We start from the raw sequence: 26,010 nt of genomic DNA, 5'->3' as shown, positions 1-26,010 counted from the left end.
CTCGGTGAGTGGGGAAGCGGCCATGCCCCGGCCCCAGGAACCACGCAGGGCTCATGTGGGACTGGGCTTCTTTTGGCACAGGGCTGTAGGACATTTGCACCATTGGACTTTGCTCCTGAACCAGGTGGATGCAGCTGGGGAGGATGCGGCCCCTCCTGCAGCTCCTGGGACTGCAGTGCCCTGGAAAAACGCCCCTTGCTCAGGCACCGGTGCTGACCCTGACACAGCCCTCGTACCGCCCGACAGGCGAAGCGTGAAACCAGGATCCGGCCCCTCCAGGGCAACTGATGAGCTTTGCGGGTTTGCACTTGTCCAGCACGAGCCCCACGCCATCGCCCGGTGCCGAACAAGGCGGGAGCCACAGCCCCGGCAGCCCCTCACCACAGGGCAGCAATGGGGAGAGCGCCAGAAACCTCACCCAGGAGCTGTGTAAATGCGGGGGGGGCATCCTGCACTCCCCAGCCACAGGCACATGGCAGCAGCCGCTTGCTCTGCCCCCTCAGGGGTCTCAACCATTTTCTTAAGCTGTCGAAATTTGGAAAAGCGGCTTGTTTCATGGGGCTGACATCTACAGCCAAACGCTCAGAGCTGCAGCCGCTGCTCCCAGCAGGACGTGCAAGAGCCCTTTGTGGCCCCATGGGGTGTCCCAGGAGAGGACCCGATTGAAGGGGGGTGGGATACCCCCACGTTTAAGCAGCTCTGGGTGCAGACAGTCCCTGCAGCATTGTGCTGAGCGCTGCCCTTGTGCACTGCCCCAGGGAGGCCGAGAGCCAGGGCCAGGAGGAGCAGGCAAAGGTCTTGATCAAAGATAGGTCACTCTTGTGAACACATCTGAAGCCACCCCACCGCTCCCCACCCCACAGAGCATCTGCTGGGTAATGTCTTTCAGGTGTCCCAGACGTGCATCTTGGGGGGGGGGGATGTTCAAAGGGAGGGCTCAGGCTCCACGTGCGAAGGGTGTAGGGGTGCAGTGGGGCTGGCAGTGGGGGGACACACGGGATGTTGCAGCATCTGGATGGGAAAAAGGGTGATGTTAAACATGACCATCCTCTGTGGGACTGCTGCACACACTCCTCCCCGCCTTGTACCAGACAGATGTTGAAACCTCTTTTTTGTCCGTCCTGACACAGAAGAGTTTGGGTTGAGAAAGAGAAAGTCTGAAAATGAGAATTTTGGGAGGAGTTTTTTCTTTTCCCTATTTCACTCCAAGAAACAAATTTCTGTTTGCTGTCTCCCTCAATTTCTATGAAAGACTGAAAAGACACTTTTTATTTTTTTCTTTCTTACATGTGGGGGAGGTGTTGGCTGTTTTACAACCAGTCCCACCCCCCCTGTTTTACCTCACCCTTTTTATTTGACTGAGTCACGAGTGCCCGTGGAAGCCCTGCCAGCGCCGAGGCGGAAACGGTGCGATGGCGTTATCATCACTTAACGAGTTACCCCACATCAGCAGGGCCGCGGCAAGGCCGTGAGCCGGCAGAGCCTGCGGCAAGCACGAGGTAAAGGAGGAGATGAAAGAGATTTCATCGCCCAGGATGGAAGCGAACATGTTTCGCCCCATGTTCGCCCTGGCCACAGATGCTGTGGCTGGTCGGGTCTGGGGTAAACACAAGGAAAGAGCCCATGGCAACGGGCACTCAGCACTGCCAAGGGAATGATGTGGATAAGCAGGATGGAGCTGTGGATGCCATTGGCCATTGTGGTCCTGCTTGGCCCGTGGAGACTTTGGCTGCTCCGGCATCCCCGGGGTGATGGGGCTGATCTCCGAGCAAACACCTGCAGGGCTCGGCACAAGGAAAACAAAGGCGATGTGTGGGTTGGAGGGAGAGGGGCTTGGCGGGTCACCCGGCCTCCTTATCTCCAGGGACTGTTTGCTCCAAGATTAAGTCAGAGCCTGCAAGATACAAAAGTCCAAGGAAAGCCAGCCTGGAGGAGGCCGGGTTGGGATGATCAGGGGACTCTCCCCCCCCTTCCCACCATAGGATTGCTGGGCACCTCCACCAAGGGCTGGCGTTTAAAGTCCAGGCAGATTGCTGGCGTGATTTACAACTCATTATTCTTTGGTGCAAGAGTTGGTTAATGAGCAATGAAGGGTTGGGCAGGCTGCGGGGGCCATGTGAGGAGGGGGCAGGCTGGGCGCACCCATGGGAGCCGCAGGGAAAGGGCTTCTCCCCCAGGCAAACACCGGCAGCTGCCCGGGCAGGGGGAGCAGGTGGGGGTAAGGCCATCCCCAGCTGCCACCCTCAGCCCAGGGACAGGGCTCTGGCACAGCAGCAGGGGGGCAGGCTGGCCAGAGACCCTCCCCTCCCCTAACCTGGCCAAAACCAGCTGGGCTATGGTTAAAACCTGGGTAAGAGGTACCCAGCTGTGCTCAATCAGCACAGTCAGCAAATCTGCCTGGTGGGGGGGCCTCACCCCAAACTTGGGTGCCCCGGGGGGGGGGGGGGGCAAAGGTTGGGGTGAGGAGGCTCCCTGCACCCCCCAGCCCTGGGGCTCCCGTGCCAGGAGTTGCCTCTGACCTGCCCTTCCCAACTTGGGCACAGAGCAGCATAAACATTAAGAGATAACAAAAATAATATATGTATATATAAAACTAACCCCCTGCTGAAACTAAAGCACTCCCCAGGGGGAGGGAAGGGAGAGCAAAGGTGAGCAAGGTCTGTCTCCAGGCACTGCCTCGGCAGGGTGCTGCAGGGCACCGCTGTGCCTGCACACTGCTCCCCCGCCTCGGGGCACGCACCCACACTGCTTCTCGCGCAGCGCCCGCATCCCGCGGCCATGCCCATCCCCAGGAGAGGCAGCCAGGCAGCCCCTGCCCGACCCCCAGCCATCCTACAGGACCGTGTATCTGACCGCCTGCATAGCCAGGGGACCCTGGGGCTCCCCCCACCCCCTCCATGGGTTTCTCTTAGGGCATTTCTGAAGGTTTGATTCATGCCTTCCAGCCTGCCTGGAAACAGCCCCTCACCCCAGCCCTGTCCCAGCAGGGTGGCGAGGTGGGACCGGGCTCTGCAAGCGGTCGGGCAGATGGTCTCTGCCTGCTCAAGGCAGAGAAGATCATAAATCATTGCCCGAGGAGGGATCTGGAGCCCAGAGCTCTCCGCAAAGCCGGGGCCGCTACGATGTGCTGCCCACAGGTCACTGGCTGCGGGCAAAGGGCACTGCCCGGGGTCTTCGTGTTTGCTCTGGGAAGTGGCTCTGCAATAACAACTTCTGCTTGACTCACACCACGTGTGCCTCCGCACCCCCCAGCATCTCACCCGCCAGGGAGACAGGCAGCGTAGCTGCGTATACAGCACAGAAGTGATGACAGCCCCAAATCTCCCATCCCACGCAGGATGGTTGTCACTCCTGCCGTGAAGTGCTTCACCCCTGGGTGCAGATGCTGTAGCTCTGTTCTACCCGTTGCAGGAGCCGAGCACCGGCCGGGGGAGAGCTTCCCCGCCTGGAGAGCTGCCCGCGTGGGATGCTCCCCTGCCTGCTGAGCCAGGGCCCGCAGGGAGCGGGGCTGTTTGTAGAGCGGCTGAGCGAGCGCTCCCGCCTTTCCCTTGAAACTGCGATTTCATTAAAGTGGTATTCAGCTGAAAGGTCAGCACAAAACCCTCGGCTGAGCTCACTGCTCCCTGCCCCCCCCCTCACGAGCCACCCCTGCAGAGCATCATCACTGTGGGGTGTGCACAGCCCATCTCCTTCTCGCCCCTGCCCACTGGCAAGGTGTCCTCTGCTCAGGGTGGGACAGGCAGGACAGCCTGCACAGCCCCGCACCAAGCCAGGGCTGGAGGCACATCTGCACCACAGCTCTGAAGCCCTCAGGAGCAAAGCCAAGGCTGGAAACGAACTGTGATGGGCATCCACTGCCCACCCCAGAGACACCCTACCTCTGCTTCACGGCTGAGGTCCACGCTGGAGGCAGGGCCAGAGATGGGCACGCCTGCAGTGAGGTGAGGAAGGGGCTGATGGCTCCAGGCTGAGCTTAAATAGATCCGTGGGTGGGTGTGGGGAGCCCCAGGTGAGGCTGCTCAGAGTGTGACAGCCCCGCAGTGCCCCCATGGCTCTGGCAACAGCTGGAGCTGTTGTGTCTGGGCTATAGCATCCTCAGCCCTGCAGGACTGCAGCCAAGGACCAAAAAGCCCATCCAAGCCACGGGGTGACCATGGTGACACCAGAGCTGCATCCACCCACTCTCACACTCTTCTGCAGGCAGCAAGTGACTGGTCCTGGGAGAGTGACCCCCAGCAAAGCCCGTTTCCCACAGTCTAAGTGAGCTGGAGAAAGCAGTCAACTCTGTCTCTCCAAATCCCTTCTGTTTTCTCTGTGATGCATATTTAGGGAAATGAGAAGAAGGTGGTGGAGAAGGGATGGAGGGTCCAAATCTAATTTCAGGCAGCACGTCAGGCCAGGGGCTTATTTAGCCCAAGGGCTGTTGGCTGCAAATGGGACCTCAGGGAAGGCACTTGGCATGGGGCGTCGGGAAGAGCTGCCGTTCCCGAGGCCTGGGTACAATATGCTGTAATTAATATCTGCGAGGAATTAGGGGGGATTTGGAGAGAAAATGGCCTTAGCTTAAGTTAAACAGCAACGTGATCTCAGCTTCATTAGACTAAATGGACGGGTGATTCCTTGCAGCAGTGGGGTGTGGTGGCCGGCAGCAACTGTCCCCTCTGTCCCTGTTTACCTGGGCAGCATCAGGGGAGACGACCCTAATCCTGCACCCGCAGCCCGAGGCATCATCCGCAGCATCAGGCCTCTGGGAAAGGCTCAGAGCTCTCACTTGGATGCTTCAGCCCTACTTAGTCGCTGGTCTTAAGTCCACTCTGAGGGGGGCAAAGGAATCCTCTCTTTCTCCCCAGGGATCGGATAGCAGGGGAATTAAGCAAGAAACAGGATCCAAATCCTCCAGTTCCTCTCTAAGCCGCTTCTTGTGCAAGCAGGTGCCTCCAGGTGGGTCCCGTGGGTGCAGCACCCCTCCGCCTGACCTGGCCCGGCCCCAGCCATGGCTGTCACCCCTCACCCGTGTCCCCCCGTGGGCTGGCAGCTTGAGCGAAACGCCCGGGTGCGGGAGAGTGGCTCTTCTCAGGGGTCAGAGAGCCAGTGCTGCTTTTGGGGTCCTTTGGGCCATTTTGCAATCAGGAGGGTTATTGTCAGCAGAAAGCCCAGACTGCGGGTCCAGCAGTGGGAGGGGAGGAGGAAGGTGGGCGCTGGGGCTGCTTCACTCAGAGAAAGCACCGTGTTTGCCCCTCATCCACCCCCGACCCCGCTGCCCTTTGGGGATTGCTGCAAACCACTTGGCTGCAGAATTAGCCCCGGGGAGGGAGGAGAGGCTCTTTCTGCTGCTCCAGCCCTTGGTCCCGCTTGTGCTCCCCGGGGCATCACCGCCTCAGTTCCCGCAAAATGAGGCAGCGGGACCTGTTTCCCCATCTCGCCCCTTACTCGTGCCCGCGTGCTCTCCCTGCAGCCCCTCTCCCAGGAGACCCAGAGCCAGCTCTCCCTCCCCTCCATGCTGCGGCTCTGCCCGCTTCTCCCTCGCCTCCTCTTCCTCGCCACACGCCGCTGCATGCAGCGGCAGCGCTGTGCATTCCACCCCGCGCAGGTTGGCCTGAGCTCTCCTTCCCTCTGCCAAAGTCAACACGGCACCGGCGACGCGCTCAGCCCAGTCCCGGTGCTGACGGTCCCCCAGCCTCCAGTCGACAGGTAGGAAATAAATAATGTCAGAAAGATAAACAGAGTAAATACAGCCTGGGCTATTTCATTTCAGAAAATATTTGCAGAAGAGGCGTGCCCATCCCGCCCGGCGTGAGTCAGCGGCCGGGCACGGTGCGGCTGGTGGGGGGACGGCGGCAGGACCCTGCCCGTGCCCATGGGGGGTCTCCAAAGCCGGTCCTGGGGGTGCAGCACCCACTTTGCCCTGGCACTTCTCCTCTGTGCCCTTAAAGGGACACCCGGTGCTTTCTGCCCCGTGGGCTGTTCATTTGCCCCAAAGCTCTTGGGCGGGGGGGGTGGTGGGCACCCATGGGTCCGTGAGAGGGGAGAGCTGCCCGCTCCTGCAGACCCTGCTCCTCCTCTCTGTGGGTCACCCCACACCAGAGTGGGTGTCAGCACCCTTGGGTGGCCCCCCAGCTCCCCGAGGAGTCCCTGGGAGACGCTTGCTCTGCAGCCCCCGGTGCAAAGCTGCAAAGAGAGGGGATGCTTGGTTTGGTGGTTGCTGAGTTTGTCGAACCAGGAACATGGAGCCCAGCTCCCAGGCCATCTGGGGGGGCTTGTGAAGAGCACTGCCCAGGACCACAGCGGGGGCTGACCACAGCAGATGGCATCAGGAGCAGCCAGAGCAGCTGGCATGGCCAGGAGATGTTCTGCAGTAATCCGGGTGCTTAGCACCGTGATTTATCTTGCCTTGCTCACAACTTTGCTTTTTCCTTCTCTCCTCGCCACATGTGCCCTGTGACGGCGCTGGCTGCCGCAGCACCCCCGTGCCTGCAGCCCATGTGCGCCCCGCTAATTGGCGGTGATGAATGAGGGAAGGAGCGGAAGTGTGGCTCGCATCTCAGAATACAGCTCTCGGCGTGACAGTGACAGATTGGCCTCCTCGGACCCGACGAGGAGCTCAGGCTGCGCTGCTTGCTCGGGCACAGCCTCTGGGGACTGGCAGAGGAGGTTCCAGGAGAGCACCGACCTGCCCCATGGCCCTGCTCGGGGCACACTGGGGAGGAATCCGATTTGCAAGGGCAGGTTGTGGATGCTGCAGAGATGCTTCCCCTGCTCCCTCCCAGCTCTGCGGAGCTTGTGGGTTTAACCCCTCCTTGTGCCACCGACACATGCATCGGGCAGAGCTGATGCAAGCTGGTGGGGCTGCACTGACACCCATGGAACGAGTCTGCTCTGCCGCAGCCTTTACTCTCCAACCAGAGGTCGGGATGGCTCAAGGGGGTGGGATAGCGAAGGGAGACTTCCCTTCCTCCTTGCTGACTTGGGCTGTCCGGGGAGGCTGGCACTCCAGCGGGCACGCTGCAGAAATCAGAGGGCTTGGGAAAAGTCCCACAAAGCAGGGGTGAATTCCTAAGAAAGCATTTGGGAAGTTGCTTGAAACATCGGGGGCGTTCCTGAAGCGCAGATGAAAAAATCCTGGAAAGCACGAAGATAATTTTTAGAAATCACCAGGAAAATTGCTAGAAAGGTCCTCATCTGAGGCATTTCTAGAAAGCAGTGGAAAAGTCTGAGAAAAGTCCTAGGCTGAGTTTTTCCTAGATGGGGAAGCTTCTGAAAAGCATTTGGAGAATTTCATAAAAAGATTCTAGAATGAGAAATTTCTTGAGAGCCCTTATGGGATTCTTGAAATGCATTGGGATACTCCTAGATAGGTTGTAGATAGGGAAATACCAGAAAACTCCTGAACAGCAGAGAACTCCCAGGAAAACTGGAAAATTCCTGGGAAGTTTCTAGATGGAGGAAGGTCAATGAAGCTCTTGGACATTCCTTGAAATGTTCCAGATTGAAGAAGTCCTATGAAGCCCTTGAATGTTCCCGGAAATGCTCTAGACACAAGTCATAGAAAAACCTGTGAAAAATGTAGAAAGGCTTTAGACTGAGGATTTCCTAGGAAGATATGGAATACTCCTAGAAAACAGTGGGGCATTGCAAGAAGGGAGCCAGATGAAGGATTTAAGAGGAACACCCCCTCCTCAAATTCATAGCCCTAAAAAAAAAAACTTCTAGAAACTGTTGACATGTGGATCTGTAGAAAGCTCCAGAAATTTTCTGGGAAGCTCCAGGTGAAGGACTCAAACATAGTTCTCAGCTTGACCCTCTTCACTTTTCTTTTCCTCACCCATAAGCTCTTCATCTTTCATGGAAAACTGTACAGAACTCGTGGGACATGACTTTCTTGTGTCACAGACCTCGACGTGTTGTTTGATTGCGATGGTCAAACAGACATGGCACATCAAAGGGCTCTGCCGGGGGAGGGAAGAGCTGCTGCTTGCAAGGGCCGGGCAAACCGTTGGGCCAGGTTCATCGCTCGGTGGAAGCACCAGCACGGATGGAGCCCCAGCAGGTTTTATTTGGAGATCATCCTGCGTTTGCTTGCTGCCCATTCTTGGGCTGCCGAGCTGACCCCAGGGAGCCATCAGGGTGGTGAGGGGTCTCTTCTGGTGATGAGTCCCACAGTTTGAAGAAGCCACTTCATGGGAAAAATATTTCTACTCCTTCGGATGAAAGCTTTTGTTTAAGGAGTGTGCTGTCAATTTTTCCATTCAATTTTCCATTTTGTAAACCTCCATAATTTTCCGTTATTTGTCTCTTCATCCTCTTTTCCAGGCTGTGAGGTCCTGGTCCATTTTAATGCTCTCCGTACAGGTGCTATACCAAACCTTTGATCTATGTTTCGATGCTTTTCTGTACCTCCTCTTCTGTTTATGGCGTGGGTCAGTTGGAGCGGAGCTGCAGGAGCTCCACAGCTCCAGATGAAGGAAAAATGACATTTTCTCTTTTGTTCTCTCTTCTGGCTCTAAGAGTTCTTAATATTCTACTTGCCTTTTTTGACTCTTACTAATGGTTGAAAGGATGTCTTCAAAGAGCTCTCTGCAATGTCTCCAAGATCTCTTTAAAGACCAGTAATTGCTGATATGGAGCCCGTCGCTGTGCGTGTACGGTGGGGGTAATGCTTTTCATGTTCATTACTTTGCAATTATGAATAGTGAAGTTCATCTGCCATTTTATTGCCCTGTTCTGCATGATCATTACATTTCTCTGCAATTCTTCAGTGTCAGCATTAGATTTGGCTGCCTGAATAATTTGGTGCCACGTACGAGCTCGCTGCTTCGCTGCGCTCTCCCCTCTCCCAGATCATTTCTGGGAGGGGACCAGCGGAGGTCCCTGGCCAGGTTCCTGCAGGACCTTGCTGCAAGTCCTCTCCGCGGCAGAAACAGGCTGTTCATGCTGAATCCTTGCCTGCTGTCTTTAACCAGTGATTAATCTGTAAGACCTTCTCATTTAACCCGGGGCAGCTCTCTTTCCTCACCAGCCTCTGCCGAGTGACCTTGTAGAAAGCTTTTAGAAAACCCAACTATTGCACAGCAACCTCTCTGCTCAGAATGTCTTCCAAGAGCTGAGCTCAATTACTCTAATTGCACTCACATTACAGCACGGTCGGACGCAGACAGACCTGCCCCGGCCCTGTGAGCTGCCGCGGGGCAGCCAGGCTCACCCAGGGGCCACCTCGCAGGGAGCAGAGCTGCTCGGGGACAACGCCATCCCTGCCAGGACTCAGTGTTCACCCCGCTTTCCTCCCAGAGTATCTAAAGCTGGAGACTTTGCAGGTCTCTGTCCGCAATGGTGCATGAGCTAAGTGGCCTGGAAATTCAGGGGATGGGTGCTGTGCTCCTCGGGGCTCTGCTAGCCCGGCCAGGGAGGAGCTGGGCTGGCCAAGAGGGATGCTCCTTCTTTAACAGCTTCCAGGAAGAGCAGCACAAGAGTAGCAGAAGGTAGAGAAAGGTAGAGGGGGCTTTTGGAGAAGCTCCTTGGGCTTGACAAAAGCTCGTGAGATGCTTCCCCTGCTGTCAATGGTACCCGCTCTTTCGGCCAACACCCCGCCGAGGTCAGACAGCTGGGAGGAAAGGGGTGGCTGAAGGGCCTCTTTTTTCCAATTTTTCTCTCTTCTTGAGTGAGGAGTTTGACAGGAATTGGCTTAAAGTAAACAGAGGAGTCCCTGGGGCGGGATGGCCAGCGCTTCAGAAGAGCTGGCAGAATTTGCTGAGGTTGGTGCTGCCATGGACAGGGAGGATTAAGCGTGGGATAGTTAGCTGGGCTTTCCCAGCATCCATAGGATGTTAGTTTTCGGACTTCATCAATAAGGCTCTTCTCCTGCGACTCCCAAAGATGTTTATGAAAGAGATACAGGAAGGGAGGAAGATCAAACCTGCTTTAGCGAGGCCTTTCTGGCTTTATCTGTGGTTTATGAGGTGACCAGACCTTGGCGGCTCTGTTTTAACTTGTTTTGATCTGGCTATGCTTTATGACTGTTATTCTGAAATGTTTTGACAGGAGCGAGCCTCACCCGTCTGGGCTCCTCCGCGGGAGCCGCATCTCCCCGCTGCGGGGAGTCTCGGGGCCACGCTCCCCGGCTGCGGCCGGGAAAGCGCTCTGACAGCCCGGCTTTTCCCTAAAAAAAGGCAAAATGCAGAGGGAGTCGCCGGGCAGATGATGCCAGCTCTGGCGATGCTGCAACCCGGGTCTGGTTTTGCCAGGGAGGACTCAGGTTGCTCGTGGCACTTCGCTTCCCCTCCTCGCTTGTGCAGAAGAGCAGAGGGTGCATCAGGCTTGTGCCAAATATCCGCTTTTAGGTTAGTTTAGCTTTTCTTCTCGGCTGCACTGGCAGTGGGGTGACTGCAGTTAGCGGGATTGAGTGATGCGGGAACGGCACCGAAGGGACTCGGGAGTCCTGGGTGCAGCAGCTCGGTGTTAGGGGTGAGCCCACCGTGGGTGCTGGGGGCCCTGGGGAAGGGACACGGGCAGGCTGCTGCTGCCCCGGCCCCTCTGCCCGGAGGCCACTCTGCCAGCAGTGAGTGTGCATGCCCTAACCCAGGGGTTTGGCAGCCTTTTGCTTCATGGTGCTTGTTGTTAGAGGGGCTTTCTGAACTTCCCAGCAATGAGTTTCCAACAGATATTTGGGCTTTCAAGTTGGGTCTTTTTTTTCCCCCAAATTGTTTTTTGTTTGCAGACATTGCATCCTTTTTTTTTTTTTTCAGTTGAAAAAATCTCCAGCTGCAAACCACATTTCTGTGAAGAAAAATCCTTTTTATTTTCAGTGAAAATTGGAATTTATTTTCAATAAATCTTTCTTGTTTTTATTTAATTCTTTTGCGGACAATACTCAAAGATGGCATCAGAGCTCCTGGCTGGCTCTGGAGAAAAGTCAGATTCACCCATCGGCAGAGGCAGCGGGGTGAGCTGTGCTGGGGTCTGCTGAGGCCGAGGGAGCTGCAGGGAAATGCCAGCGGCTTCCAGGGACCGTTGAGGTGACTTTAGTGGCAGACACCTTCCCCACCTCCTGTTTACAGTCGTCAAAGCACAGGCAGCCCAGCACAAACAACCGTATGCCACGCACAGCCAGTCGGCCAGCGCGCACCCCAGCTGTGTGTTGCACACCCGAGTGATGCGATGAATCCTCGTGGGTATCGAGCGGGTCCCCAGCTCAGAGGATGGGGTCCCTGGGGGATGGAGCCACAGGGGAAATAAAGTCCATCGTGCTTGCCCGTCAGCAAAGGCTGCTTATGGCAGCAGGCGGCATCCCGGCACGGGATGGAGGCAGGCAGCAGCGATGCTGGGGCAGCGGGGACCAGGCTGCAGAAGGGAGGCAGCCCGGACCAGCATCGTCCGAAGAAGCCGGGCCAAGGGAGGGCTGCGGGTGCGAGGGGGAGGGCAAGCTCCGGCACCGGGCGCTTGGCAGCGTGCTGCGGGGCTGGTCCTGCCCGGGGTGCGCACAGTCCTGTTACTAGAAAGCTGGCATTGGCTTATCCGGATCAAGTACCGGCTCCCTGGTAATTAAGGATGTGTTGACATTAAAAGCCCGATATCTCTATTTTGTTTAAGCATGCTTATGGACTAAAACCGCCCTGCTTTGTTATTAGCTTTGTGGAGCGGCGTGTGCAGCGGGTGATTAGAAGATGAGTGTAAAATTGCCTCCTGCTAATTTATGCAGATTTCCTCCCCTCTTTCTGGGCGCTGCCGCCTGCTCCCCTCCTGGCCGTGCTCGCTGCTGGCCCCCTCCAGCCCCCTGCCCACATGTGGCAACACCCTGCTTGGGGGATGCCTTGCTCTCCAGTGTCAGCCGCGGGCATAAGACCCACGACACGCGATTTGCAGTGACCTTTCTACATGGCGGGCACCCGTAGCAGCCGGCAGCCCCGCCGCCGGGGCGCTGCGTGCGGCTGCAGCGGGGCGGTTAGCCGCATCCCTGCATGAGGCAAGGTGGAAGGAAGATCGTCAGGCAGCAAGCTGCAGCTGCCGTTTACATCTCAGCGGGTGTTTTCTTCATTAAAATGCTGCGGGAAGAGGTTACCTCGCCTGCCTCGGTGTTTATTACCGCTGAGATGGAAGCAGAAGCCCTTTGTCAGAGAGAATGTAAAGTAGTTTTGGCTGCAAGGGCTTTCTGCGTGCCGGCGAGGGCACTCGGGCATCTGGCCGTGTGCGTGTCGGTGCCCGTGACAATACAAAGGCTTCCCCCTTCGGCAGGGGGAGGGCAGGGAAGGGGACCCTTCCAGCCCCCCATCCTGCCCACCCTCCCGGGGGCAGAGCCGGCTCCCTGCCCGCTGCCCTGGTCCCTGAGGTCTGCGCTGCTTCGCGCTTTTCTGCAGGTTTGGCTTTTGGACAGTCTGGTTTGAAGTGGGCTGCCCTGTATGAGAAGCTGAATGTCTCTTTTGATGGCCGAACCCCTGTCCCGTGTCTGTCACTTGTGTTTCTGAGCCACTCTCTCCAAGGACCCCTTCAGCCCCCCAATATCTCCCTCAGCATCGCTCCCCCGGCAGTGGCTGCAGGTAGATTATTGCCAGCAATTATCGTCTGCCTCGCAGATGCAGTTGCTTTTGATCTGCTGCTTCATTGGAAAAAAAACAACAACCAAACAACAAGATCTCTCTCTCTCTCTCTCTTTATTTTGTTTCAAGCATCGTTTATCGGAGGAGCAGCACCTTGTGGCGCAGGGGTGTGCGGGCAGGGTGCCGGGGCCGTGCCCCCCACCAGCCATCCACCCTCCCAGCAAAGGGCTTGGGGGCACCTGGGGGGGTGGGAGGGCTCGGGCCGGGGACAGCAGGGACCCCCCCCCCCGTTCCCCCCATGGTGTGGGGCTCTGCACAGCCTGGCACCCACCCGGGCTCCCCCTGCCCTCCTGCTGCCTTCCAGGCACAGCTTATCTGGGCTGGACATGCTTTAGAGGCACCGCTGAAATGGATGCTGCTCACTGAACTCCTTAATTGCTTTTAGTTGTCGAGTTATTAAGGAACAAGATTTAAATAATGTCAGAGGGGGGAAAAAAAAAGCGATATAAATGAGCTGAAGGAGCTAGCAGAGAAGCTTCCCGTAGTGCCGAGATGAGTCTTAGCAGCAGCAGAGAGTTACGGCGAGGAGTCTTCGGCAACCCCCCCCCCCTTTCAGAGGGCTGCAGCTTTCCTATTTTTCCTCCAAATCTGCTTCACGTTTAGGCAAATGCTCTGAAGATTGTCCATGAATAGTCATGCAAGAACTGCCTGCGCTTGTGAGCTGCCTGTGCATCGGCTGCCTTCGCTTCCCACAGGTATCCCAAAAAATGAGCTTCCTGACAGAAAGGAGATGAGAAAAAGTACAAGATTTTCCTTGAATATTCCTTATTATTCACCGAAGACTTGTAGACACTAGTCCGTGCTTGCGCTGAAGATCTGATAGGAAGAGCAGCGTTTGCCCAATTATGGAGTGGAAACGATACTGGGGGGTTCGCAGCCAACTGGAGCCAGCTCCCGCGGTTCAAACGGCAGAGCCTGGTAGAAAACACCCCGCCAGGCAGGGAGAAACCGCTGTCGGGCGCGGGACTGCCCTCGCTCTGCTCTTGGCAGCTCCTTTCTTCTGGTGTGTGTGTGGGTGTCTAAATCGGGCCTGGGGTGGGGGGGGATAAAATAAAAATCATGATTATCTGGGGGAAATCCAAGAGCAAAAAGAAGCCAAAATCCTTCGGAAAAACTTCCCTTGATCACAACTCGGCGCGCTCAGAGGGTCGGAGAATAGGAGATGAATTGCGGGTGTGCCTTGACTGATGGAGACAGATCATAAGATTCATACTAAGCAAACATGCTGAAAAGGGCATTAGAAGAAGCACTCATTATCTGCTTCTCTGGAGTGCTAATTGGGGTCACGGCGTGATTTTTGGAAGGTTGGTGCTGCGAAACCCGGCGCAAGACAATTGCTCTTTGCATAGCGAACAGTTGTGTCTGGGTGACGGGGGCTCTCCAGTGAGATGATAGATTTACCCAGGGCTTCAAATTCTTGCCGAAAATTGTCTCTCCCAGCAGAAAGGCGCTTGGTAGAACAGACATTTCCCCGCCCTGAGGTTTCTAGAAGTTTCTCTGGAGCTGGATGTCAATATTTCAAATATCAAGTGAACTCAAAGCAGTTGGCTGCACATTTCTGCCCACTGCATCCACCGGTCCTGCCAGCCATCCCGTTTCTGTGGCTCGCTTGATTAAAGTAAGGAACTCGATTCTTTTGGTGGAAACACAGGAAGAAAATGTCTCAAAGAGGAGGGAAATGGGAAAGAAATGGGAGAAGAGTGGGATGCTCGCAGGGCAGGAGCTCACAGGCCCTCGGTGTCTCGCCCATTTAGGAGCCAAATGTTCTGGGCTTGGGCCCCCCTTCCCCTGTGCTGAATAAACCCATCGCTGAACCAGAAACCGCCTGGCCTGATCCCAGAAATGCTGTCGCCCATCTTTGAAGCTGGGGAAAAACACCAACAGCAACAAAGACATGAGATCCCTGGAGAGAAAAACAAAACAAAACAAAACAAAACATCAACAGCTCTGCTGTTTCCTAAGATTATCTTTGCGTTTCCAGCAGCAGCCCAGCAAAATGTCCTCTATCCCTGGGCCCGCTGCCGCGGTTGGCAGGGCAGATGCAGCACCCCATGGCACCCCGGCGGCTCACAGCCCCCTGGCAAGGCTGCATCGGGGAAAGCCGTGGAGAGAGAGGAGCTGAGCACCGGGGGAGGGGGGGGGCAGCGGGGGTGTCCCCGGCTCACGGAGAGGCAGCGCCGGCGGGGTGCCGGCCATGGGAACCGCTGCCGGAGGCTGGCGGGGAAGGGGCTCCTCTGAACCGGGCTGGTACCTGCCATAGATGCAGCTCGTTAAACGACTGGCTGGAGGCGAGACAGACAGATCGCTTGATAAAGATGTAAAGCGAAATAGAGGGTAAATACAGTAATCTCCAGAACTTCCCACCAGGGTGTTAGCGTTGAGGTTGTAAATACACCGAAATCAAAGACTCATAAAACATGCAAATTGCTCTCTGTGTGTTTGTCTGTCTCCTTCCCATGTCTTTGCCCCTCAACCCTTTCCTCTGAATTTCTATCTTTCTATCTCTCTTCTTTCCATGTTCTCTTCTCCGCTCCTGATGAGCCTGTTAGGGCGAGGGAGGGAGTCTTTAAAAGACATTTTTGTGGTTCTGGGCAGCAAGTCAAAAAAAATCTGCCTTTTTTTTTTTTTTTCCCGCCACCCTGCCCCCTTTCCCGTTCCATACTCAGGGACACGTCACCCCAAACCTACACAGCCATCAAAATAAACATTAATTAAGATATTTTCAGTGATGTTCACTGTCACAAATTACCAGCCCCACAAAAGAAACGCTGCTGTGCAACTACTCATGATGTCAGTTTATTCCTTTTGCGATTGCTGAGATAAAGCATCATTTCTCCGCTTTCCTCTTCTGCCTTTCACCCTGTCCTGCTCTGTGCCGGGAGCCAGCATCTCAGCGTGGCTGGAAAAGCAACGCTACCACCACGAACTCCCCGGACTGCATCGGCAAAACCTGCAGCGGTGCACGGAATGATGGTCCAAGAAGGCAGCACGACACCATGAACTGCCTAAATGGAAGGATTTTATAGCCTTGGTGCCCTGTGGGAAACTGGGGTCCCCTCCAGCCTCCCAGGGTGTGTGGGGATGGGCTGTGGGGTGCAGGGGTGCCAGGGTGCAGGGATGCAGGGGTACGGGGATACAGGGGTACGGGGATGCAGGGATGTGGGGATGCAGGGATGCAGGGATGCAGGTGTACAGGGGTGCAGGAATGCAGAGATGCAGAGATACAGGGGTGTAGGGTGTGAGGATGCAGGGTTGCTGGGATGTGAGCATGCAGGAATGCAAGGATGCAGGGGTGCAGGGGTGCAAGACGCTGGAGCTCGCTGGCCTGGCGCAGTGGCGACGGTACTGGTGGGGCCGCGCAGCCGCTCGGGGAGGCAGCGTGGGCCGCCCGGCGCAGGATGGCTGCCAGCGAGCTGGAGCTGGCGGGGCAGGGTGGGGAAGCAGGAAAGGGAGCCCCGCTCCTCCTCCCCTCGGGGAGAGCTGTGGCTCTCGGCGGGAGGGTTGTGAGTACACACAGACTCTCTGGAGCCTCCCATGTAAATCCTGGCAGGACCCAGCCAGCTCTTAGCTCATGCACGTGAGATCACCGTCTTGTTCGGGGCACTTGCGCGGGTAGGTACGTGCTGGGATTTCTGTGGGGACCCTGCCCTGGGGGGCTGCCCATGAGTTGGGAGCTGGGAGAAGAGTTCAGCCCATCCAGTCCCTCTCCCTCCTGGTTCCTCCTGCAGCAGCACTGTGACTACGTGGCCACGCACAGCAGTCCCCCAGCCTCTTCCAGCCAGCTAGCAGGAACCCAATCTCGTGCCGAGACACAGGCTCTGACCCTGGGGACAGCAGGTCTGACACTAGGAACAGCAGATCTGGCCCTGGGGACAGCAGATCTGACCCTGGGGACAGCAGATCTGGTCCTGGGGACAGCAATGCTTTTATTTGCTGCCTCAGCCGAGGGGCAGAGGCTGCGGCAAGCGGGAGAGCAGCCCTGGGAGCAGCTGAGGTGTGATGCCCCGGGCACCTCCGCCGGCAGCCGCATGCCCCGGTGCGACGCCGGCGTGGTGTGAAACACGGCCTCCGGGTTCCCAGCAGTATCCCCTTGGGTAGGATACGGCCTGAGGTCACCTTCTGTTCTTCTGCCACCCTCAATCATTTTTCCTTTGGTGTTAAAACCTTGTGGGATATTTGCATGCAGTTGTGACTTCCCCTAGCCGCTACCAGTCCAAAGAAAACAGATCCATGTGTTCTAAAATCTCGGCTTACATACCATTCCTGCAGCTTCTTCTCCTTTTGGGGGCTTTTCCTTCTTTTGGTGGATCTGTGACCTGAAAATGCACTTTATGTTTTCCCTGAGAGAAGCAGATGAGGAGAGCTCCGGCATAGCTGCATATTAAACCCGACCTGCCGCCGCTGCCGTCCCCAGCAGCCTTTGCTGAGCTGCCGCCTGCCGCTCTCCTCTCTCCGACAAGTTTTTAATCACTCACCCCAGATAGATTCGATTAGATTTTTTTCCCCTAACAAAATCATTAAGTTTCCTGTGCGTGTTTCCAGCCATTTAGGCCCCTTTCATGTTTCTCTGACTGTGGAAGCATGCACAGCCCCGCACATCGGGGTATCCGCGGGAATTTCATTGACAAGCTGCTTATCTTCTCTGCCAGGTCATTAACATGCTGTTTACGTGTTCTGCCAGGTCGTTAAGGAAGATGTTAATGAATGACCTCTGCAGTACCCCATTAGATACTCCACCTCCTGCCTCCTCCAGCAAGCTCTGCCCAAGTGGGTAGGCTGCTACCTTATACATATATATGTATTCCCACCATATTGCTGTTGGGATGTATTTCCGTGCAGTTTAGGGCTGCTCACGCTCCAGCCAATTTGAGTCATTTTCATTATGTTTTCGACAATATTGTTCAAAGAGCTAAAAATAGGTCCCTGCCGCTTCTCACCCATTGCCATTACTCTTTAGGAGAGCAAGGCAATCTACTTCTGGCGGGGACTTTTAGCATGCATTGCCTGGCTTTCGGTAACCTCTGGATGCTCGGGAGCTTTCTCCCTCTGGTTTTCCTCCTTTTGTGTTTTAGGGCCATGCCAGCCACCTGCCAGGGATGCAGTTTTCGGCATCGCTGCCCTCTCCCCGTTGGCAGCCCACCAGCTCCGCTCCTCTGCTCTCCCCCTTGTCCAGGGCACAGCCAAAGAAACGGATTTGCCCCCGACATGGCGAGGTGGGGAAATGATTTGTCCTGCCCTGGGGAGGAGCGTGAGGGGTGTGCGGGCCACAGCCTGCCCGCATCGTGCCGGCCCGGCCGGCTGCGGAACTGGCAGCTGCCGCTTCTCTGCTCCGCTCGTTCCTCGCAGAAGGCAGCGTAAAGCGGTGAGTTCAGTCTCTCTCACCCATTTCTGAGGCCTCATTAATTTAAGCCAATATTCTTTCCTCCCCAGAGGTCCTGATGAAAGAGAGCAACTCCATTGAAGATGCTTAAGCATTAAGCCTGTGCTCAAGTTCCATTAAAGCGCCTGATTAAAGCGGTGAATGGCTGCGCTCAGGACAACGCTAAGTGCTTTCCTGAGTCAGGTTCCCTGACTTCCCAGTGCCTGTGGCTGCACACCCAGCTCCTGCTTTCTGCCACTCTTCTTCCCCGCAGACCCTGGCCGGACCCTTGTTCAGCTGCTTTGTACATTTTCCTTCTTGCAGGGATTCTTTTTTTCTCCCCCCCCCCCCCCCCTCTTTTTTTTTTAAACCTCAAATCCATGAGTGGCCACTTCTGAAGTGATAAAAATCTTATTCCTTGCCTTTGTTTTTTTTCCAGGCAATTGTAGCTTACAACACCTTAATTATCGCGTCTCTGAAAACTGGTTAAAGATTTTAATACTTCCTTCCCCGGACCATTATGCAGTAGACTTCTCAGCCCCATAAAATGTGCCTTCTGGAACCCGATCGCCTTGTGCTGCTGCATTTCCCTGCTCGGTCCTTGCCCTGGCAGTTCAAGTGCCCCCAGCTCCCCCCTTTCCTCTCCCCCCGGCTCCTCCCCGGCACCCCGGGCAGGTGGGAAGCGCCAGAGGCAGTGGCAGGGCTGCAGGCAGCCGTAGCAGATTTTCAGTCGGAATATGGGCTTTTAATTTAAATCATATTACACAGCAAGCGAATACGTTGCATCATTTTAATCAGCCAGCACATCTGCAGAAGGTGCAAGTTTCCAGGAGTCGGAGCGCAGGAATGATGGTATAAATCACGGCGAAGGCAAATCCTTGACATCACCTTCATTTCTGAATGTGATCCTCTGATTTAGCAGCGCGACGCTGGCTTTCTGGCACCCGTTTTGCCTAGCTGTTTGCTATTTAATAGGTACAAGGCTTGTCAGACATCAACACGCATCCGATGTCCTGGTGTTTCAAAAATCCCTCTGGTTTTTTTTTTGGTTTTTTGTTTTTTTTTTTTTAAAGGAGGGCTGGATTAGTCATGAATTTTGGCCCCAGTCTGCGCGGGCCTGTCTCCCTGGAAAGGCTCTGCTCAGGGAGAGGGGCTGCGCCTCTCCGCAAAGCCGTTTGGGACACACGTGCTGCGCTAGTTCAGCCCGGTGAGACCTCATCCGTTTCATCCCAGAAAATAGTTAGGGGGAAAATCTACCAGGTCCCACGGTGCCCATGCCTTTGGGATGAGCGAAGTTTATTCCCCACCGATTTTTATTTAGGTGAGTTTTAAATAACTCAAAGACTTCCCTGGAGGAACCATCCCACAGCCGAACAGATTTCAGCACTAAGCAGTTTTTCCTGGTGTTCAGCCTAAATTTTCTTTTGCTCTGTTTTATCCCATTACTCTTTCGCTATAAAATTTCTCAGGTAATTTAAATATGAAGTGGCTGTGGAATACATTTTGGGATGCAGATCATCATTTGATGAGGGTGTGATTGTGCACGGTAAGAAACCGCAAGCCACGGCTGCTCTGGAGGAGGGTGGGGGGCGATGGTGTGCTGCCGGAGAGCCGCAGAGATTGGGGGTGATACCAAAGGGGGTACAGTAACGGCTTTCTCGCCTTGCCCCTTTAGAACGAAGCAGGTGGGGGTGAAGCCCCCAGATCACCCCCCAAAATTGCATTATCATTTTAAATTAAGTTTCAAGGGCGGTGGAAGAGGAAGGAGATGGAAGCCAAGAGACCAGAGTACACACGTACCGACGGCGTGGGAAGGGGACAGCGTGATGTACGGGCAGGGAAAGCACTAAGGCACACGTGCATGTGGCCCAAGGCAACTCCTGCGCCCCCAAAAATATGAAGAACGTGGGAATTAAGTGACGCCCGTTCTTCTCCTGCAGCCCCCCGCCCCCTCCAGGCTGTAGGCAAGGATTCTGGGGGAGCGCCAGGTCTGTGGGCTGCTGGAGGCCCCGGCACCCCTCCTGGAGAGGGAGCCCGGCACAGCCTTACCCTCCTGCGAGCCGGGAGGGAGCCTGCGTGGCAGCCGAGTCCCCTGAAACTCGTGACACCCGCAGTCATTTAATACGTCGGGCAGCTGTTCCTGCCCGGGACATCAAAGGCAGCCGGAGCCGCCCTTCGCTGCCGGAGCGGGGAGCGGGGGCCAAGTCCCGCATCGCCTCTTCTGCATCCAGAGCTGCATCGCACTGCGCCTGCGGCTCGCTCTGCTGCCCCGGGGCTTCGGGTGGCTGTGCCGCGGGAGAACGCCCCGCGCAGCTGGTGTGGGGCTGCGCTGCCTGGGTACTTATATTCGCCCCCCGCGCCTGGGCGCGCATACGTGCCCTCGGTATGGGATCATATAAGCACTGCTTCCCCTGATGTATGGCACGCGAGTCCTCCGGACAGGTGGGAGGGCTGTGGCCGGCGCAGCGGGAGCCCTCTGATCTCTGAACTTTACCCAGGGCTGCTGGCAGGTGCGCCCCAGCCGTGCGCGCTCGCGCCGCGCACACCCTCCACGTGTGCTCTGTCCGGGCACGCTCGCTCCGTGCGCCCTGCCTGTGTGTGCTCTCTCCGGGCACACTCTCCCTGCGCGCGCTCCGTGCACGCTGGCGCCATGCGCGCTCTCCCTGCGTGCTCCCCTGCCTCTCCCGGGAAGGGGCCGTGGCCGTGGCGGGGTGCAGCGCGCAGGGATGTCCGTGCCCACCCTGGGAGCGCGCAAGGGAAGGACAATTGTGGAAAAAAGGACAGGAGATGTGAATCCCGGGCGGGCATGGGCAGGGCGGCGGCTTCCCGGCCACTTCTGTCCTTCGTCCTGCTCCTCGTGAGGGCACGAGGGTGTCTCACAAGGCCTGAGATTCCTGGAGGACAGGGTGTTGTTGCCCCCCTGCCCCATGACTGCTTAGAGATCCCGGCCTCGGCCCTCCAGCACAGCGACCCCTTTCCGCTGCTGCCCGTGCTGCTCCCGCCCAGAGCTCAGCCCAGTTCCCCAGTGTCACTGGTGCGGCTGAGGCCGGGAACCATTTTCCAATTGATTTATTGTTTTTTTGGGTTTTTTTACCCAGAACCATTGAAGGAATCGCCCTGGTTCGGCACCGCCAATTTCCTTCCCGGGGCTAGGTAGGAAAAGCAGGATTTTATCCCTGAGTGACTTTACTGGGCGGGTGTTCCCTGCCATAGGAGCGACACCGGGGAGGGTTGGGAACGGGTTTTGCCGTTCTCCCAGAGCGGTGCCCACCTCTCCGAGATGCACGCTGCCATGAATGAGACCTCTCCCCATGCCATGGTGCCTTTCCCACCTTAGGAGTGTTTGGTTTGGTGTCCGTGGAGACGTTCCCACATGGGCCGCAGCAGTACACGGACTGTTTTCCAGCACCCAGCCCTCCCGGCGTGCCGGGGGCGGCCGTGCCGTTTGAACCCACAATAACGTGGCACGGGGTGACCTTTGGATGCTCGTTGGTGACTCTGCCTGTCTGTGCTGGTTACCCTCATCCCTGGGATGCGCCAGCACCAAACTGGTCTCCACCGGTTGGAGGCAAGGGGGTCCAGTCCCAAAGTGATCCCAAAGCGATCCTGCCTCCTGCTCCTCCTGCCCGTGGGGGCGGTTTGGGCACAGGGGGGACACGGGCACAGCATCCTCCTCCTGAAGGATTCCTGGGCTCTGGATCCCCACCTGAGCCTGTGCTGGGAGAGCCGGCATCGCCATGGCAACTGGTCGTGATGTCATCGGCAGAGATGATGGGGCAGGGATAGCAAGAAACGGGCAGGCAGCAGGCAGGGCAGGCAGGGCAGGTACCGCTTGCCCACCTCTCAGCCCCAGGACCCAGCGGGGCCAGGGGGGGTCACCTTCTCAATCCGCACTCCAAAAAAGGAGAATAATGCTTTTTTTTTTCCCTCCTTCCTCAAGTCTTTTCATTGCTGTTGGATTTGGGCGTCATCAGAGCAGCGCCCGGGGAACCTCTGCTCCGCTGCAGGTCAGCAGCACCCGACACCCCACGTTGGGATTTCATTTTAAAATGCGGAAACCTGACAAATCTCCACCCAAATTTGACGGCAGCGTTTTGCCATGTAAGGCGCCGGAGGAGAAATGCGGAAATAGATAAATAAAAAAAGCAATGGAGGCAAATGTGTCTCGGGGATGTTGCAAAATGAGGGCGTTTAACATTTTCTTAGTTGAAAGTGAACCAATTCCAGAGGTTTTTTTTTTTCAATTTTTGTGACAGAGAACAAACTGACTTGGTTCTTTTTAATAATTTCTTAATAAAAAGTGAACTGACTCCAGAGTTAGGGTTTTTTTTGTTTTTCTTTGTTTGTTTGGGGTTTTTTTTTGTTTTTTTTTTTTTTTTAAATTTTCATAATAGAAAGCAAACTGACTCTAGAGGGTCTTTTTAATTTTCTTAATAGAAATTGAACTCATTCCGATGTGTTTTTTTTTTTTAATTTTTTGTAACAGCAAGTGAACTGACTCAAGCTTTAATTAAATTTTGTTAATAGAAAGAGATCTGACTCCAGAGTTTTTTTATTTATTTTTGTAATAGAAAGTGAAGTGACTCCAGAGTTGTTTATTTTTAAATTTCCTTAATACATATTAAACTGACTCCAAAGGTTTCCTTTTTTTATTTCTGTATTTCAGCAAACCAACTCAAGGGTTTTGTTGGTTTTTTTTTTTGAATTTTCTTAAGAAAAAGTGATCTGACTCTGGAGTTGGTGGATTTTTTTGGTTGCTTTTTTTTAATTGCGCTTTTTTTTTTATTATTTTATTAATAGAAACTGAACTAACTCCAGATACGTTTTTTATTATTTTTGTGTTAGGAAGTAAACTGATTCCAGAGGTGTTTAAAAAAATTTCTTAATAGAATCTGAACTGATTCTGGAATTTGCTTTATTTCTCCCCACCCCCCTCTTAAAAATCTCAAAAAAACTTAAAAAAATGTCTCAACAAAAAACCTCAAAAAACCTCTCAAAAAAACTTTTAAAAACCGCCAAAAAACCTCCAAAAAATCTTTAAAAAAACTCTCAAAATACTTAAAAAAACTCAAAAACTCAGAAAAACTTAAAAAAAACTCCATAAACCTCAAAAAAACCTCAGGAAAACTCAAAAACGTTAAATTTTTTTGAGACAAATTCCCAAAGACTCCGAAGAACGTAAAGAAAAAAAAAAACCTAAAATAAAAACTCCCCCCAAAAGTGAATTTATTTCGTATTTAACGGTAAAGCAGCCCAACCCGCAGCCGTTCCGCCCCCCCACCTCCCCGGTCTCTACCCGCTCCCCCCGAGCGCTGCCTGCCGTTTGCGGGCAGGGGCGGTGCCACCGGCGTCCGCTGGGGGGCGCTGTTGGATCGCGGCTGAATAACGGGCGAGGCGGGAGGGGGAACGGCGATGGGGACGGGCCGGCGGGGCGCCGGGGCCCCGGCGCCCCGCCGGCCCGTCCCCATCGCCGTTCCCCCTCCCGCCTCGCCCGGTCACCGCCTGGAGGTGGGGGGGGTGGGGGAGGGTGGGGAGCGGGGAGGGGGCGAAGGGGGGTGGTGGTGGAAAAAGGTACGCGCGCCCTTTAAGAAGAGAAAGTGGGCGTGTCCCCGCACCGCAAGGCCCCCCCCGCTCCGCTCAGCGATTGGCCGCCCCGCTCGGGGCTGCCCGTGGCGTTGCCTGCGCGGAGGAGTAGAGCCGTCGTCGCGGCGGGCGGCGCCGCTGTGAGGGAGGGGACGGCGGCGGCAGCGGCGGCGGCGGCGGGACGGGGAGACGGAGGAGGGCGGCGGGGAAGCGGCATGGGCGCCTGACGCCCGTCCCGTCCCGCCGCCGAGGGACGATGGCGCGGCCCCGCGGCGGGCGGTGGTTGCTGGGCGTCCTCCTCGCCCTGTGCCGCTTGGCCGCGCCGCTCGCCAAGAGCCTGGAACCGGTCTCCTGGAGCTCCGGGAACCCCAAGTACGTGCGGCGGAGGGGCGCGGGGGAACGTTTTTGTGGTGGTGGTGGGGGGAAACCTGCCTCGCACCCACCCCCTGGCAGAAATAACTAAACCCGGGAGAATTTGGAAAAAAAAAATAATTTACCCAAAACCGCAGGATTTTTGAGGAAAAAAAAAAAAATCTCGCCCCGAGCACCGCGAGGAGCGGCTGGAGGCTGCGGTGGACGGACGGAGAGGAGCGACCCCCGGCTGGAGTACGGACCCCTCGCCGAGCCCCGGCTGCTGCCTGCGGGGCGCGGGTGGCTGCTGCGGGCTTTTACCTTTTCTTAAGCAAAAAAAAAAAAAATAAAAAAAAAGTACTTTTTTTTTTTTCCCCAATTTTTAAAGATTCTTTTGTCTTCTAAAGGTTTTTCTTATCTTTAGATTTTTTTAAAATCTTTTTAAAAATGTGGGTTTTTTTTAATTTTAATTTTCTAAATTTTTTCACCTTTAAATTTTTTTTTTTTTTTCTTTTTCCCCGGGATGTGGGGAGGAGGGTGCCGGGGAGCCGCCACCGGGCCGGATCGCCGCTCCCCTGTACCACGCCGACGCTAGAGTTGGATTTATTACATTTTTATTATTTTGTGTTTTTTTTTTTTTTTTTTTTTCCCCTGGCTTTTCTCTTCTAAAATCAGGTCGCGGAGGAAGGCGGCGGGGGGGGGGGCCGGTCGGCGGTGGGACACCCACCACCCCCCCTTCCCCGGTCCGGGTCCGAACAAAGCCGTCGGCGGGGCTGCGGCGCTCCTCATAGCCCCGCTCCGGCTATATATACAGCTAAATTATATAGATGTGTGTGTGTGTTGTACGGATGCGTACGTGTCCGTGCCCCGAACAATGAGCCAGGGGCTCTTCCAGCGCGCCGGGATGAAGGGCGAGGAGGAGGAGAAGGAGTGGAAGGTGCTCGGCCGCGGTCGCTGCTGGCCGGGGGTGGCGGTGTCAGGGTGATTTTGGTAGCCCACTTACTGGGCTTTATCTTGTCGATCGCAGAGTGTTTGTTTATCTTAGCCCTTTCTCGGATTTAAAAAAAAATAAATCCTGCTCTTAGCCTGTTCTTCCCCCCCCCCCCCTCCCCTTTTTTTCCCCCAGAAAATCAATTAAAAAAAACGAAAAAGAGTTTTTGAGGATTGGAGAGGAGAGACCCAAAACAATTTGGACAACCTTCCTGCTTGGAAGCTTTTATTCCAACCAAACACTTCTTTCTTTCTTTTTTTTGGGAGGGGTGGGGGAGGAACTTTGCTGGGACAAGGGCTCCCGTACGGGAATTTTCCTCCTTGGTGTGTTTTTCCTTCCCTTCTTTTTGGATCTGGGTCTGTTGGCTGGGAGCAGAAAAAAAGCCTGCACCCTCGGGAATCCATCCGTTGCGTTTGTGAGCCTGCCGTGTCCGTGAATGGGAGGCAAATCGCTTCTAGAAAACCCCTTTTGGGTTGAAAAAGGGTGGCTGGGGGTAGAAGTGGCTGTGGTGGCTTGGTGGTGTTGGGGGACGCTATGTCACCCCGACCCGCTTTATTAGCGTTGGCTTTTATTAAATCGCCGAGGCCCCGAGTCGGGTGGAGGCAGTGGCGATGGATGCCGGGGATGGCACACCGGTGAGTTTCCCCACCCAGCCCCGGCTGCGGTGGGCTCGGAGGCACCCGTCCCTGGCAGGGCATCTGGGGTTTCTTGGTTTCCCCCAGTTTGAAGCTCAGTGGTTGTCTGCCCTCAGCGTGGCTTTCTGGTTGTGTGGGGATGGCTCCCATGGGTGCCTCGGGTGGGGTGGCAGCCCCAGGTCCCCACTGGGATGGGAGAATATGGGAAGTGCCCAAAATGTCGGCGTTCCAATCCAGAAACGGCTCTGCCGGGGTGGGACGGGCGCTGGGGAGGGATCCCAGGAGCCGTGGTGTGGTTTTGCCATGGAAGGGGCTGTGGGTGCCCGGCCGTGCTCCCACTCGCGCCCCATCTGTCTGTGCCCGTGTGGCCTGACCCTGGACCCTCTGCGTCTTTGGGGTCGGTCTTTGGTCTCTCACTCTGTTTTATCCCTTCGCGCTCCTGCCTCCCATCTTCGCAGGTTGCGTGGCGTTGGGCAGAGCCTCTTCATGGCCGCTCCTGCCTGT

General features: G+C 55.7%; 1 protein-coding gene across 1 annotated transcript in view; it reads left to right on the top strand.

The window, feature by feature from the left end:
• The first annotated feature begins 23,728 nt into the window (after positions 1 to 23,728).
• Positions 23,729 to 26,010, top strand: part of EFNB1 (ephrin B1) — a 51,214-nt gene continuing 48,932 nt past the window's right edge. The window contains exon 1 of the mRNA XM_082488166.1: positions 23,729 to 23,901. Coding sequence (XP_082344292.1) covers positions 23,786 to 23,901 — 116 coding nt within the window. The 5' untranslated portion in view covers positions 23,729 to 23,785. The remainder of the gene's footprint in view (positions 23,902 to 26,010) is intronic.

This window comes from Vanellus vanellus, assembly GCF_965231255.1.
Source record: "Vanellus vanellus genome assembly, chromosome: 10".
Taxonomy (NCBI): domain Eukaryota; kingdom Metazoa; phylum Chordata; class Aves; order Charadriiformes; family Charadriidae; genus Vanellus; species Vanellus vanellus.
This window is presented reverse-complemented; position numbering and strand designations above follow the sequence as displayed.